At 43.7% G+C, this 15,647-nt stretch overlaps 2 protein-coding genes across 2 annotated transcripts; both read left to right on the top strand.

Moving 5' to 3' along the window:
* The first annotated feature begins 1,183 nt into the window (after window positions 1-1,183).
* LOC4340431 (mechanosensitive ion channel protein 10) lies at window positions 1,184-4,534 on the top strand. The gene is made up of 5 exons (XM_015785798.3): window positions 1,184-2,577; window positions 2,671-2,794; window positions 3,260-3,553; window positions 3,644-3,846; window positions 4,058-4,534. The coding sequence occupies exons 1-5, from the start codon at window positions 1,238-1,240 to the stop codon at window positions 4,332-4,334; spliced, it is 2,238 nt and encodes a 745-aa protein (XP_015641284.1). The 5' UTR covers window positions 1,184-1,237; the 3' UTR covers window positions 4,335-4,534.
* Window positions 4,535-9,288: 4,754 nt separating this feature from the next.
* Window positions 9,289-13,333, top strand: LOC112939314 (uncharacterized). Its single transcript, XM_026026231.1, has 3 exons — window positions 9,289-10,069; window positions 10,649-12,878; window positions 13,324-13,333. Exons 1-3 carry the CDS (start codon window positions 9,289-9,291, stop codon window positions 13,331-13,333), a joined length of 3,021 nt encoding a protein of 1,006 aa, XP_025882016.1.
* Window positions 13,334-15,647: the final 2,314 nt, after the last annotated feature.

The following is a 15,647-nucleotide window of genomic DNA, read 5'->3' as shown; positions in this document are numbered from 1 at the left end:
AAACATGTACTATACTCTTCTGAGGCATCAGCAAACAACAATGTATCATTATCAACTATTAAAGTATCAGCAATGTATCCTTAACAATTAGTAAGTAAGGCAAGACTTAGCAAAAGTAGATAATTGTTGTTCAAGATCTCACGATGTGTACGTAAGATGCAAGTTTCACAATTAATAATATAAGAATGTACCAACAATATGCATACTCAGAATGCAATAGCATAGATAGAGAAGAAGGAATTAACACATAGCCGAGAGAACCAAAGATTCTTTAGGCTCTGTTTGGATAATGGGTTAAGAGGGGTGGGATTGGAATTGGGATAGGGATATGAGTGGAGGGTTGAGATGAAACGAGATATGAAGAATGAACGGCTAGGATTAAATGCTACTTTTCTAGAAGGTGGGATAAGATTTCCCCATCCCATTATCTAAACATGGCCTTATTTCTTTTGCTAGCATGTTAATGCTATTGTTGGGTTTTTATTGTTTATTACTATCTTCATAATATTTATTACGGATATTAGGCCGTGTTCGACAGCTGAGTATTAAGAGAAGATTTCTCTCGTCCTCAATGCGCACGCTTTTAAATTACTAAACAGTACATTATTTTTTTAAAAAAATATATAGAAAAGTTTCTGTAAAGAATCATATTGATTGTTTTTAAAATTTTAAATAGTTAATACTCGATCAATTAATCGTATCACCTTCTTCTACGTATAGGGTGTGTTTAGTTCACGTCAAAATTGAAAGTTTGATTAAAATTGGAACAATGTGACGGAAAAGTTGGAAGTTTGTGTGTGTAGGAAAGTTTTAATGTGATGGAAAAATTAAAAGTTTGAAAAAAAAGTTAGGAAGTAAACCCGGTCATATTCTCGCTATTTACCTTTTCTTTTCTCTAAAACGCGGCCTTTAGAGCTGTATTTACTGCTACTACTACTTTGTGGATGCTGTGGATGCCCTGATGCAGCCGATAAAAATGGCCCGGCCAACCAGTCAACCAAAAACCGGTCCCGGTCGAAAGTGCGCCCCAGCTTTCGAGTTTCGTCTCGAACACCCTTTTCTTTAACCCCCCGGCTCGAACTTCCAAAACGGCCACGGCCACCGTCCCGTTCCCCCCCTCCTCACGCCTCGCCACCCCACGCCCATCACTCCCCCTCCGCCGCTGGCCGCCGCCGCCGCCGCCGCCTCCTCCACCCCACTCCCTGCAGCCTCACTCGCGTACGTGTTCGCCGCCCCCATGGACCCGCCGAACCACGCCAAGCCGGCGGGCCCCGCCAATGTCGACCTCGTCCTCCTCATCCCGCCCGACCATCCCCAGCCGCAGCTCCACCCCAACCACCACCAGCCGCAGCAGCCGCCGATGACGCCGACGACGCCGTTGCCGGAGGCCGCAAAACCTCCCCAAAACCCCGAGAAGACGGCCGCCTCGAGCCCCCACGCGCCGTCCTCGCGCCCGCCGCTGCCTCCCGCCTCGGCCGCGCTCCTCCGCCGCCGCTCGTCGCTCACCAAGCCCAAGTCCCGCTTCGTCGAGCCCGCGGCCCCGCCCTCCTCCGCCGCCGCCGCCGCGGCCTCCTCCACTTCGTCGCACGCCTCCCCCGCGCACCCCGCCGCCGCCGCAGGGGGCGGCTCGGGGGCGGCTTCCACGCCGCACACCCCCGCGGAAGCCGACGACGAGGAGGAGGTGTTCCCCAAGGAGGTCCGGCGCAAGTCGTCGGCGCGCTGCCGCCGCAGGATGAAGCTGAGCGTGGAGCTCCTCGTGCTCGTCCTCTTCCTCGCGCTGCTCGTCGTCAGCCTCGTGGTGCGGCCGCTCAAGGGGGCTGGATTCTGGGGCCTGGAGATCTGGAAGTGGTGCGTCATGGTCATCTGCGTCTTCTCCGGCCACCTCGTCAGCCATTGGGTCGTCACGCTCGTCGTCTTCCTCGTCGAGCGCAACTTCCTCCTCCGCAACAAGGTGCTCTACTTCGTCTTCGGCCTCAAGAAGAGCGTCCAGGTCTGCCTCTGGATCGGGCTCGTGCTCATCGCCTGGTCGCAGCTCTTCGACCGCGACGTCGGGCGATCGGCCAAGACGGCCAGAATTCTCAATTATGTGTCCAGGTTTCTCGCCTCCGTGCTCATTGGATCAGTCATTTGGTTGGTCAAGACGTTCCTCATGAAGGTGGTGGCATCCACGTTCCACCGGAAGGCGTTCTTCGATCGGATTCTGGAGAATGTGTTCGATCAGTACGTCCTGCAGACGTTGTCGGGGCCGCCCGTGATGGAGCTGGCAGAAAATGTGGGCCGGGAGGGTAGTGGTCTTGGGCGGGTGAGCTTCACCAAACCGAAGGAGGAGAAAGGCTCGCCGGGTGTGATTGACGTGATGAAACTGAGGAAGATGAGCCAGGAGAAGGTGTCGGCGTGGACGATGAAAGGGTTGATGGCGGCAATCGGAAGCTCAAGGCTGTCAACGATATCTAATACGATCGAGAGCTTTGATGATGTTGATGGCATGGAGCAGAAGGATAAGGAGATAAATAATGAGTGGGAGGCAAAGGCAGCTGCATCTGCCATTTTCAAGAACGTCGCAAGACCCGGCTATAAGTAAGAGGATTATAATAGTGAAGTAGTCCAATCGTTTGGATATTCCCAATCGTTTGGATATTCTTTAATTTGTGCAATTGTTTATTGGTGCAGGCACATTGAGGAGGTGGATCTGCTAAGATTTTTCAACAAGGAGGAGGTGGATTTGGTGCTTCAAAGGTTTGAGGGAGCATTTGAGACCAGGAAGATAAAAAAGTCTGCACTGAAGAACTGGGTGGTAATTGAAAGCTCTAACAGAAACATTGTTTCCATTTATGTTACATGCTCTATGTCCTAGTGGTCATTTTGTCCTAGGATATAGGTTTTCTCAAATGTTCCATATATTCGTTGAGTTTCATCCGCAGCAGTCAGAATTGTGAACATGCCCTTTTATAGTACTACTACATTAGAATTCTAAAATTTGAGCAACGCATTTAAGCTGTAAACATTACCTGGAGTTATACAATTTGGACATGGTGAATTTATTATTACTACCTTATTGTCTCCTTTTCAAGTTCTTTTTGAGCATGTAACAAGTAATAGTTTATTTTCTATAACTCAATTTAACTATGTGAAAATGGAAGTGATACATCCTAAGCCAATATAGGATGGCTGTGGATGGGCTTATGTGTTTGATATGCGTTGATGCTCCGTGTGTAGACTAGAATATTTGAAGCTCATCTATTTGTTTTCCTGCCACCAGGTAAAGGCATATCTTGACCGCAAATCACTGGCACATTCTTTGAATGACACAAAAACAGCGGTTATGCAACTTCACAATCTGATCAGGGTTTTAGTGATTATTATAATCATTATCATCACTTTGTTGTTGATGGGCATTGCGACAACAAAAATCCTCCTTGTCATCTCGTCCCAACTTTTAGTTGTGGTATTCATATTTGGAAATGCCTGCAAGACTGTATTTGAGGCTCTTATATTTGTATTCATCATGCATCCATTTGATGTTGGCGACCGCTGTGTCATCGATGGAATACAGGTAACTTTTAGACCACCCTATTACCAGTACCTGTTTCAATTGATTTTCATATGAAGTTCTGGTACTGACTTTTATCTATGCTGATGTTAGATGGTTGTCGAAGAAATGAATATATTAACCACTATTTTCTTGAAAAATGACAATGAGAAAGTATATTACCCGAACTCTGTATTATCAACAAAGGCAATCAGCAACTTTTATCGAAGTCCCAATATGTATGACACCATTAATTTTACGATTGATGTTTCAACTTCAATTGAGAGAATTGGAGCTTTGAAGTCCAGAATCAAGGGGTGAGTTCTTAAACTGTCTTGTTTTCATCTTGTTTAGAATATTTTTTAGGAAAAGGACGACTCCAATATCTCAACATTCCAATGTTAGAGGCATACCACATATCATATATATTGATATGAATCTTTATGTGATATATATAATACGAAAGTTATCTGAAGTTGATTACATGTTATCACGTCTCAGTTACCCCTAATTCCTTTTGACTTTCAGGTACATAGACAGCAAACCGACGCACTGGTGCCCTATTCACACCGTAAACTTAAAGGACATCTTGGACGTGAACAAGATCAACATGTCGCTGTGTGTCCAGCATACGATGAACTTCCAGAATATCCGAGAGAGGAACCTCAGGAGATCTGAGCTCGTCATGGAACTAAAGAAACTGTTTGAGGAGATGTCCATCACCTACCACCTTTTGCCCCAAAAGGTTGAGCTTAGCTTTGTCGGCCCAAATCCAATACCCATTGCTCTTCCACAAAGCAGATAAACAATGGGAAAGCTAACAACTGATGACCGTACCATGGTGGTCAAGGAGGCTGACAGCTAATGACTTTACAGTTTGTACTGATGTTCTTCAAAATATTTTTGTACATGCCTAAGCCTCCTGTGGGAATACTTTAGCGTATGCATTGTATGGAAACGATAATTTGTGCCTGATATATACGTTATATATTCCACGTTGGGTCACTGAAATTGGAAAGCTCGATAGTTGGGTATTCTTCTTTATGGCATTTGCTTGATCTATACCCTGTTAGGGTTATAGCAGTGTGACATGGAGTTTTGTTGAACTTCACATGCCACCTAAGCCGAGAACGGTGTTAGCTACATGTTTCACAATGCAAGTTACTTATAGTGAGCGGGTCTCATTAGTATCATTCTTTTCACATTTCCTCCCCCTCCCCCCCTCTCTCCTCTCTTCCTTTCCTCACCGCAGGGAAAGTCGGGTGGAGGGCGGTGGGGCCAAGCGTTCACCAGCGCACCACCCCTGCCCTCGGAAACAGCAATGCGGTAGCGGGGGACGGCAGGAGCTCGGCGGTGCGAATCAGGAGGCATCGGCCAGCGAGGGCATCGTTGTCGGGGTCGGGGCATCACCGCTTCACCACCTCTGCAGCAACTGCCACAGGCGACCTTTTGTCGTCGCCACCGGATGGGACAACGAGCTCAGGGCGGATCTAGCTCGAACTCAGCGCCCCTACTCCTCTCCCCTGTCAGGCACGGCTCGAAGTAGGCGGGAGCTTGGCGGCGCGGATGTGGCTTCTCCGGCGAGCTTCTCCCCCCCTCTCTCTCTCTCTCTCTCTCCGGACATGGGTGGATGTGATTCCTATGTCTAACAAAACTTGTTTTCTTCTTACAAGGTTCTCGAGGCCAAACGAGGGCACATGAACCCGGTGAAGACATGGTCCCCACCCCCTTCCTCCTCCATGCACACAATCTGCCTACGTGGATAGACATTGTCACACGTCACGTGTGTGCACCGTGAATGCCCTTATAACCTTTTGGGTTTTATAGGTAGAAAAAAACAGACTGAACACTGCATATTGGATAATATAGTTAGAGTTGTAATTGCGACTCTGCGAGGAGCACCTGATATGTGTATCAGTTTATCCTAATAATTTTTGCACCCTAGCATAGTTGTGTTGTGTCGATTTTGGAAATCGACAATAATAAAAATGGTAGCGGACGAGACTAAAAGTAGATGTATGCGGAAGATAAGGATTTATATAAGTTGACTCTTGATATGAGATAATATACAACTTCTATTTTGATGGATGTATTCCATCGATTATATTGTGGGTGTTGAATATTTTGTGTCCTTAAGAGGGCTCTCTGCCCAACTTATACATGTCCGGGGGTAGGGTTACGAGCCTTCAACCTAGTTAGATACGGGGCAGGGTTATAAGTAGGAAACCTAATAAAATACGGCTTTCGGTTACCTTACATGTACATGTTAGTATTCAACTGAAGCTCTATACCCTGATTTGGAATAAAAGGCCACATGACGACTAAGTTCTATCATGTTACGTATTACATCGATCCGGCCCACCTCCTATTTATTGTCATATATGTATATCGTGTGGGTACTCGGTACATATCCTCCATAAGTAAATGGTGAGAGCCCAACTTCATGTGGACCGGACCTAGCCACCTAGGCTCTGTTCAAGGAGCTTTTAGCAGCCAGAGTTTATTTTAGAATCCCCGTCTCCTTTAAAAAGCTCAGTTTCTTATTCAGACATAGAATTAGGTTGTGTTTTTTTTAGGGCTTCAGAACCCATCCCTCCAAAAAAAATGAAAATAAAAATGGATTAATATGATTTTTTTACATGCAACTTTTGTATAGGAGCTTTTTTCAGAAAAACACGCCGTTTAGTAGTTTAGGAAGTGTGTGTGCGAAAAATGTAGGAACTTGAGTCCCGGTTCTCACCTGCAGGTAAACCTCCTCACACCTCGAGCCCAAACCAATTCAGTCCATTTCCCTCCCGTTGGTCCAGTCCAATAATTTCCCGAACTATTTCAGCCCATTTTGTCTCCACCTCAACAGGCCACCGTTTGGAGCAATTACATATAACCCAGACACGGAATAAGTTCACTTTTGGTTCCTCAAGTAGCCGTCGAATCTGGAATTCATCGAACCACGATACCAAATATCAAATATGATACGTCCCTCAATTCTCCAAACAAGTACAAATAAAAGTCCCAAGGTGGTTTAAACAGTGGTTTTGGCTAACATGGCACCTACGTAGCATTGACGTGGCACTTAAAATAAAACAACACGGAGTCCACATGTCAGTGACTATCCGGTTAAAAATAAAAAAAAAATTGCAGCGGGACCCACGTCATCTTTCCACTCTTCTCTCTAGTGTGCGCCACCGGTTTACCTCCATGTGCCCGCCGCCATCCACATAGAGGCGCCGGTGAACCGCTCGTTCCGGGCATGGCTGCGGTGGACAGCAAGATCGTCACTGCCACGCGTCCTCTTCGTCTTCGCCTCCATGGTCCCACCAGGTGATGTCCCCAACGGAGAAGAGCAGAGAGGGTCAAGTTGGGGGCATCGACGAAGAAGACCAAGGACGGGGCTGTCAGGGGCGGGGGCGGCGACAACCTCCATATCCCGGTGGTGGCTTTCAGGTGACAACGTTGTTCCAAGCGGAGCGACGGATCTCGACGACCGGTCGAACGAGAGGCATCAGCGCGCCGTCACCGACAGGGCTCCGACTTGAACGGGCCGCCACAGTTGTTGCGGGCGAGCGGCATGGACGTCATGCCACCGATGCTCCTCCTAGGGCAGCCAGGAGTGGAAGGGCGATGGATGGAGGAAGGCGTCACCGCCTCCGCTTCCCAAAACCTCAACCGGCGACGCGACGTGCTAGCTCCAGTGACCATGTCCTTCCTTGACGACAAGGACGACAAGGCCTTCCTCCTCGCCCTAGCGCCCACGAAAGAAGCTGCGGTGGCCTCCTCCGACTCCAAGAGTCGCCGCCTCTACATGACCTCGTCACCGACTTCAACTAGTCCTCCCCTTGCCGCTGTCCTCCAGGGGTCCTACCTGATCCACGTCGAGCGCCGCTACCTCGCCAGCCTTGGACCGGCCTCCGCACCTTCGTCGGAGCGGGTTGGGGAGACATGACTACATGAGAAGAGAGGGGGGAGAGAGAGAGGAGAAGAGAGTGCTAGCTACTGACATGTGGGGTCCGTGTGGGTTCGACGCTGACTAAACTTGCCCCATCAGCTAAAACTGAGTATCATACTGCTTATGATATCGGGTGATCTGGTTTTGTAAATTGGGAAACTATCATATCCGGTATTTTGATTTAGGGATGAATTTTAAATTCGGTGATAAATTGAGGGACCTAAAGTGAACTTATTCCCCCAGACACCCACTCACGCACCGCGCGTTTCGTGCCCCGCAGCCGCGCACCGCTTTTCCCACGCGGCTGGCCCGGCCGTGCTGTTTGCTCGCGCTCGCTCGGTCGATGCCGCAGCCGCGCTTCCGCGCGTCGCACACGACACGCTTGGTGGTGGTAGCCACAACTCCTTCCTTCTAAATGGAGATATTCACTCGTTACTTATATGTTATTAATAAAAAAAAGGAAGCGTATCCTATGCCCACAGGCCCTCGCGTGTACACACCGTGTACACCAACTAAAAATTATCACAAAAAATTCTAGAAAAATTCATACATGTACTTTCAATAGTATTACATCTACGTGCAAAGTCGCATCTTCAAATTCATTCTACATAGAGAATAATAAAAAAGATAAAATTCTGACAAAATTGCAACCTTAAAACTGTCAGATTTTGTTTGTTACGGCTAAAATATAATGAATTTGACGTTAAGATTTTAACCCTAGGTGTAATACAATTGAAAGTATGTGTATGATTTTTTGTAGATTTTTTGGTGATATTTTTTAGTTGGTGTGCACGTGTGTACACGTGAGGGCCTGTGTGCATAGGATATATTGCCTAAAAAAATAGAAAAATATAAAAGATAGATTAATATGCGCCAGCCCACTCCACAAATATGTAAGAGGTTAAATTTAACATGTACAGGTTCTTTTTTAAAATAATTGATTATCAATATTAAGTTAACTAATTATAGTTTTCTTAACTTGTAAAACTTAAATTTTAACCTATATATATATTTATGAAATGATTATATACAACCTACTAAGATAATGTATACTCCAGTTTAAATGCACATATCCTCTTTCAATTCCCACCGGTAGACCTGCGCGGTCTAGCGCTGACTGCTTTTGCTTCGGGCCGACCAACTGCTGCTTTGATTCTCCCCATCCGAGATTCCGCGGTGGTGGATCGAAAATTCAGACGACGACGACGACGAAAACTCGCGCGATTCGTGCGAACAATGCATATGCTCCCTCTTGCTGTTCCCACACGCTCCGCTGCTGTCTGTCTGTGGACACCGCGACCGTCCGTGGACATGCACAATCAATGAATCAAATGAAAATATCCTGCCTTCTTATGCAATATACTCCATCCGTCTTATAATATCAGAAGCTAGAATTAAAGAAAACATCTACTCATATTCATTCTGTATTATAAGGGCAAGTTTAATAGTATAGCCCACTACTACCTCCAATTCATCTATTGCCAATATAATATCCAATTCATACAATAATTACTTACTATACTACTAATATATGGTCTCACCTGTCATATACGCATTGTGTCTTAGAGTTCACACTGCAGCTGGCTACAGATCTATAGCCCGCTGCTTTTCTCTCTCATTTTTTATCCTATTAAAATATGTTTATGACTAGCTAATAACCTGCTATTATACCTGCTCTAAGATATCTTATTCAACTATTCTACATTATTACTCGAGAAGTATGGTTCCCTAGGAGAAGTATGGTTCCTCCCCTCCTGATCCGAATCGTATTTCCATGTTTTGTAATCTTTTAAGAAATGTGGGTTTGATAGACATGGGCTACAATGGTCCTGCTTACACCTGGACTAACAAGAGGACAGGTAACAATGTCATCTATGAGAGATTAGATAGGTGTCTGGCTAATGTTGAATGGTGCTCTAAATTTCCTTACACCACTGTTTATCATCTTCCCCTTATTTATGGTGATCATGCTCCTATCTTGATCCTTCTCAATCCTACTCATAGAAAGCCAAAAAAATCTTTCAAATTTGAAAATTGGTGGCTGTCTGAAAATGATTTTCATGATTTGGCAAAAAACAGCTGGAACTCTATTGTTAATGGCTCCTTTGTTGCTAAAGCTAAGAATCTAGGGCAGAATCTTCTAACATGGTGCAGGAAAAAGAAGCCTCTTCAAGACCAGATTGCCAGTACTGAACAGGAGATTCTTGATATTCAGTCTTCTAACAACAGACAAGATCAGCAAGAAAAAGAAAAAGAACTAATAACCAAGCATGACTCCCTTCTGCACAAGCTTTCAGATTATCACAAGCAAAGAGCCAAAAAGCACTGGGTCAAAGATGGAGACAGGAACACTTCCTTCTTCCATCAAGCTGCTATCAAAAGAAGAAGGAAAAATAGAATCTCTTCCATCATATCAAATGATCAGCTTATCACTAATCCTGATGAGATTGCAAATGTTTTCATTGATTATTTTTCTAACCTCTTTTGTACAGATAGAAACAACAGGTCTACCTCTTATTTTCCTGGAAATGATGATCCAGCCCAAGTTGACTGGCAATGCCCAGATGAACAGGAAGTTTTGCAGATCATCAGAAGTATGAAAAGTAATGCCTCCCCTGGGCCTGATGGGCTGAATGCAGCTTTCTTCAAGGCTGCCTGGGGATGGATAAGAAATGATGTCATGGGCCTGATTTAAAACTTCTACAGCACAGGTAATTTTCCCAGAGAGCTCAACAAGACTAACATTGTTCTTATCCCTAAGAAAAATAGGCCTGCTAATCCTGCAGATTTCAGACCAATCAGCTTGTGTAATGTGATGTACAAAGTCATTGCCAAATCCATAGCTAATAGAATCAAAGGTAAACTCCCTGATCTCATTTCCAATTCCCAACATGCTTTTATCCCAGGTAGAAGAATTGCTAATAACACTATTATTGCTCAAGAAAATTTTCACTCTTTTGGCCTCAAGTCTTTCAAAAGAAAAGGTTTTTTTTTTTACTGCAAATTGATCTCTCTAAAGCTTTTGATAGATTGGAATGGGATTTTATTGCTTTGGCTCTGAAAAAAAAGGGTTTTCATTCTGATTTCATTAATTTGGTGCTTGGCTGTATCAGCTCCTCCTCTTTTTCTGTTAATATCAATGGTCAATCCTATGGTGCTTTTAATGCTAATAGAGGAGTTAGACAAGGTTGCCCCCCTTTCTCCTTATCTTTTTGTGCTGGCTCTTAATGAACTTTCTGAGCAGTTGAATGAAGCCCTTCTTAATAATCAGCTTAAAGGTACCAGTCTAAGTCCTCAAGGACCTGCTATTCACTCTCTTCTTTATGCAGATGACCTGATTATCACAGGTGAAGCCACAGAGATTGAAGCAAGAATAATCAAAGAGATCATTGATATTTTCTGCAACAGATCTGGCCAAACTCCTAACTGGAACAAATCCTTCATCCTCTTCAGTAAACACACTCCTCATCATATTAAAGAGTTCATCACTAGAATCTTTCATGTTGCTCCAGTGGATGCTAATACAAAACACCTGGGCCATCCTCTTTTTGTAACCAACAGAACCAAAGCCTTTGTCTATCAATTCATTGTTGATAAGTTCAGAACTAAGCTTACTATCCTTAAAGCCAATAAACTTTCCCATGCAGGCAGACTCACCTTGATCAAATCTGTTTTTGCCTCGCTTCCTATTTACTACATGGCCACCACTCTTCTGCCCAAAAAGCTCACTTCCAAATTAACTTCCATCATTAGAACCTTTTGGTGGACAGGGGTGAAGGAAGGCCAAGACAAGAAACCTCTTTGTTCAAAATCTTGGTCTGACATTTGCAAGCCGACTCAGGAAGGTTGGTTGGGAATTAGAGACATCCATTTGGTTAACAAAGGCCTTATCCTGAATGCTACCTGGAGACTGGTCACTAAGCCGGAAGAGCAGGTATCTCAGGTTTTGAAAGGTAAGTATTTCCCAAGTACATCTTTTTGGAAGGCTTCCAGTAATTCTTCTAAATCTGTGTTTTGGAGCTCAATTCTGTGTTTTAGGAAAACTCTGAGGGAAGCTGTGACTTGGCAACTAGCAGATGGCAACATTTCAATTTGGAGCCAGCCTTGGTGTGATCTAAATAATGATATTCATGACTATATCAAGTTAGATTCTTTGCAGGTTCCTTTGCCCAACACTGTTGCTGAGCTGTGGACTGTAGGAAAAGCCTGGGATGTTAAAAAACTGAACACTATTTTTTATCAACAGGCAGTTAACAAAATTTTGCAGGTTCCAATCGTTCAAGGTGAGGGGGAGGACAAACTCTGCTGGAAGTTCACCCCAAATGGTGAATGCAATTCCAAAAGTGCCTACAAGGAAATCAGGAAAAAAGAGGCTAATTATGGAACTCAGGTAAGTAGTCAAGACAAAGCCATCTTGAAACAAATTTGGAAAGATAAATGCATTCCTCCGAAAATCAAGGTTTTTGCTTGGAGATTACTTCTGGGTGCTTTACCCACTGCTCAAAGATTGCATTCTAGGGTCAATGATATTACTCCTAACTGTTGCAGATGTGGTTCGATTGAAAATGATTTCCACCTCTTCTTTGATTGTCCTTTCAGTAAAATAACCTGGATGATCTCTGATGTTAATTTACGCCCTAACCTTTTTCCTGATAATGTCTCTATGGCTCACATCATTGCTTATATTACCAGTAATTGTTCTACCAAAGCCACCTTAAATAGGATTTTCAATATTTTATGGCAACTTTGGAAAGCTAGAAATGATCTTAAGTTTCAGGGAAAGATGCAGGAGCCAACCCAAGTCTGTTATGCTGCTGAAGCTATGATTACATCTTATTCTGCTTGTATGGAACAGACTCAAATGCAGGTTAATGTTCAGGCATCAACGTCAATGGAGAGGAAAATGGAAAGAATTCCTGAAGGGAACAGATGTTATGTGGATGCATCTTGGGATGACTATAAAACCGGTATTGGGATTTTCTTCCACTTCCCTGCCACGCATAATGCTCTTTTTGTTAAAGCCAATAGCTGCATGGCTGATTCCCCTCTTCAAGCAGAATTGCTTGCCTTGCAGTTAGCTTTGGAAATTGCTTTGTTGTTGAACTTTACAGATACGATCTTCCTCACCGACTGCTCGATGGTGGCGGACACGACAAAGAAGAGAAGTTTTCAGGAGGACCCTGGATACTGGAGTCTCTTACCTTTTTGGAGTCAAATTCAGACCTTGCCGGATCATCTTCTTAGAGTTTACTGGATCCCGAGAACTCTCAATAAAACAGCTGATAAACTTGCTAAGGAGGCTAGAGAAAACTTCTCTTCTCCTGTTTTTAGCTGTCAAAACATCTCTCATATTGCTTATCCATTGAGATCATGTTTTGCTTCTGTTCTGAACTCCAACACAAGGTTTAGGAATTATAACATCAACCATGTACTCTGTTTCTGAGTTAAATAAAATGCATGGTTTCCAAAAAAAAAAAAGAGAAGTGGTAGCACTACATGACATACTCGAGTAATGCACGCAAAGCAACCAATCGGAGCAACGTGCATCACTGCACTTGACCCGACACACAGTATCCTTCCTCCGTCCAATTAATCGAACATTCTCGCAGCCCCACACAAGCGAGAATAAATATAAGGTAAATATTAAAGGAGAGAGATCACCAATTCGATGCGACATCCCGTCGATCAACGGCTGTTTCAACACGTGCGCGCTGTATTATATACGTGCTCCTCCTACAGGCTATACGTATGCTTTTCTTTGGCTGTGTTTAGTTACTTCTAAAGTTGGAAGTGGAAGTTTGGGTTGAAATTGGTACGATATGACTAAAATGTTGGGTGTGTATGACAGGTTGATATGATAGAAAAAGTTAAAAGTTTAGATCCAAAGTTTATATCTAAACACAGCCTTTGCGTTGCAAGAAGATGTGTGACATCCGTCGTCGCACATTGGGTGGCGATGAATTTTCCAACCACAACGGCCGGCAACGACCACATGACATGAAAACACCCAACTCATCTTTACGCAACACTGGTGGAGAAACCCTTTGTAGTCCCGGTTCGTAACCCCCCTTTAGTCCCGGTTTCCAAACCGGGACTACCAATCCGGGACTAAAGATCGCTATCTTTAGTCCCGGGTGAAATAACCGGGACTAAAGATCGATCTTTAGTCCCGGTTGGTAACATGCTCAGCCACGTGGCCGGCTGAGCCAGCTGACCTTTTTTTTTTTACATGGCCCTGTTGCTGCATGGTTTATATATATATATAAACCATGCATATATATGTTTTAGTACATATATATGCATATATATATATATACATATATATGCATATATATATATATATATTATATTTATATATGTTTCAATACATATGTACATGCATAATATATATGTATTTATACATATATATGTTATGCAAATGCATATGTGTGTGTGTGTATATATATATATACATACACACACACATATATACACATATGCATTTGCATAACATATGACCAAAATATATTTACATTATAGAAAATGTGTACACATGCATATAGAAACATATGTAGTAATGTATTAATTACAATCCATTATATGTCCTAGCTAGCTACGATTTCAACGTAGTAGTAGTCGCTAGCTCAGAAGCTAAGGACCTATGAATTGTGTTTTCGTCGTAGTAGAATTCATCCTTGGGATCAAGGATTTGTTCGTTGATGAATCCCATGAGTTGTTCTTGAACCGCCGCGATAAATTCCTTGTGTGTGGTCAGGTTATCCCTTATGCGAATAAACTATATGAATGTATGAAATTGATTAGTAATTAAACAAGAAATCGATACGTAATGAAATTTTGAATTTATTTGTACGTACATCGAGCTCTCTTGTGGTGATGATTTGGTCTGCAAGGCAGTGGCAATACTCGCACACGTAATAGCCGCACAAGTTAGTTCCCTGCTTTTGCTTTGCGCACTACAAATAAATGACAAACAACGAGAGATCTAATTAATATACACTTGTATGTATTTGAATCGGAGAAATATAAATGTAGAGCATGTGTACTCACAGGAAATTTGAACATCCGCCTAAGTCTTTCTCTCCATTTGCCGCGGACCAAATGACGGAACCGATACCAAGCCCTACATGGAGTTTAAAGCTATGATTCGTAGTAGCAATTAACATAACAAGATTTTCTTAATTAACAGAGGAACTTATGACGGTACCTGTCTATAAGTTCAAAAACCTTGTCAAACGTAGACTCTTTTTTATCCATTGAGTCATATACGTTGACGGTGCAGGCCGACAGGTCGAAGAGTAAAAGCACCCAGTGGAATATGCAATGTGCGTGGGATGCATTACATATGAAACACTTAGCAAGTTCGTACGGGAATGAGATTTGGTATAGGAAGACAGTAAAATTAAACTAACTCTGTGTTGTACGGCAACAGTATGAACGTCTTGTAATGCTGCGCCTTCAGGAGATGGACGAGATTGTCCTCTGTGGCTTGCGGATATTGGTCGAGCATTGCGACATTTACTTTCCGAGGGTCGATGAATCCAGTATCGAAAACCCCCCGCCGTCGGGCCCTTTGAATCTCCATTCTACAACGATAAAAGGGAGTATATTATTTTCTATAGTCTACTTATATACAAGGACCTAATTAATTAAAGGAGACGTAGTAAGAAATCTAACTGAACGATATACTTACAAAATCCAGCAACTCATAATAGAGACGTCGAGGGCGTCCAGCTGGTATAGTTCGTAGATTCCCTTGAAATTGATCCAGAGAACGTCATCTCCTTACAAGAAGTCCGTGTCCCTGATCCTCGCTCCGATTATCTCTCTACCGGTGGCGCTCATGTCCATGTACAGCTGATGGAACTTGTACATTTGTGTGGGTAGGGACTGCAGCAGCTCAGGCTTAACAAGCGGTTTACCGAGTTCGTACATGTATTTCACTTCCGCCTTTTCGATTGGTGCAACTCCTAGCAATTGATCCGTAGTTAGACCGGTGTCAGTAATAAATTCTTCTATCGTCATTTCTTTACCGGTCACCAACGGTTCGATCTCCTGGTTTGGTTGCTCTCCAAGCTGAGGGACTGGTTTGGACTTTCCAGAAGATGCTTTCTTCAGCGTTTGCTCATAGTCCGATAGCTTAATGGCCTCCTTGGCAGGTGCAGACATACCCCT

Source organism: Oryza sativa, chromosome 6 (genome assembly GCF_034140825.1).
Source record: "Oryza sativa Japonica Group chromosome 6, ASM3414082v1".
In the NCBI taxonomy this organism is placed as follows: domain Eukaryota; kingdom Viridiplantae; phylum Streptophyta; class Magnoliopsida; order Poales; family Poaceae; genus Oryza; species Oryza sativa.
Note: the sequence above shows the minus strand (reverse complement) of the source record. Positions and strands in the feature narration are given on the sequence as shown.

Excerpts from the sequence above, each read along its gene's own strand:
- LOC4340431 (XM_015785798.3), top strand. The coding sequence starts at position 1,238 with ATGGACCCGCCGAACCACGCCAAGCCGGCGGGCCCCGCCAATGTCGAC. Across the intron at positions 3,554-3,643 it reads GTGTCATCGATGGAATACAG|ATGGTTGTCGAAGAAATGAA; the intron begins GTAACTTTTAGA and ends TGCTGATGTTAG. Across the intron at positions 3,847-4,057 it reads TTGAAGTCCAGAATCAAGGG|GTACATAGACAGCAAACCGA; the intron begins GTGAGTTCTTAA and ends TTTGACTTTCAG.
- LOC112939314 (XM_026026231.1), top strand. The coding sequence starts at position 9,289 with ATGGGCTACAATGGTCCTGCTTACACCTGGACTAACAAGAGGACAGGT. Across the intron at positions 10,070-10,648 it reads AGTTTTGCAGATCATCAGAA|AGGAGTTAGACAAGGTTGCC; the intron begins GTATGAAAAGTA and ends TAATGCTAATAG.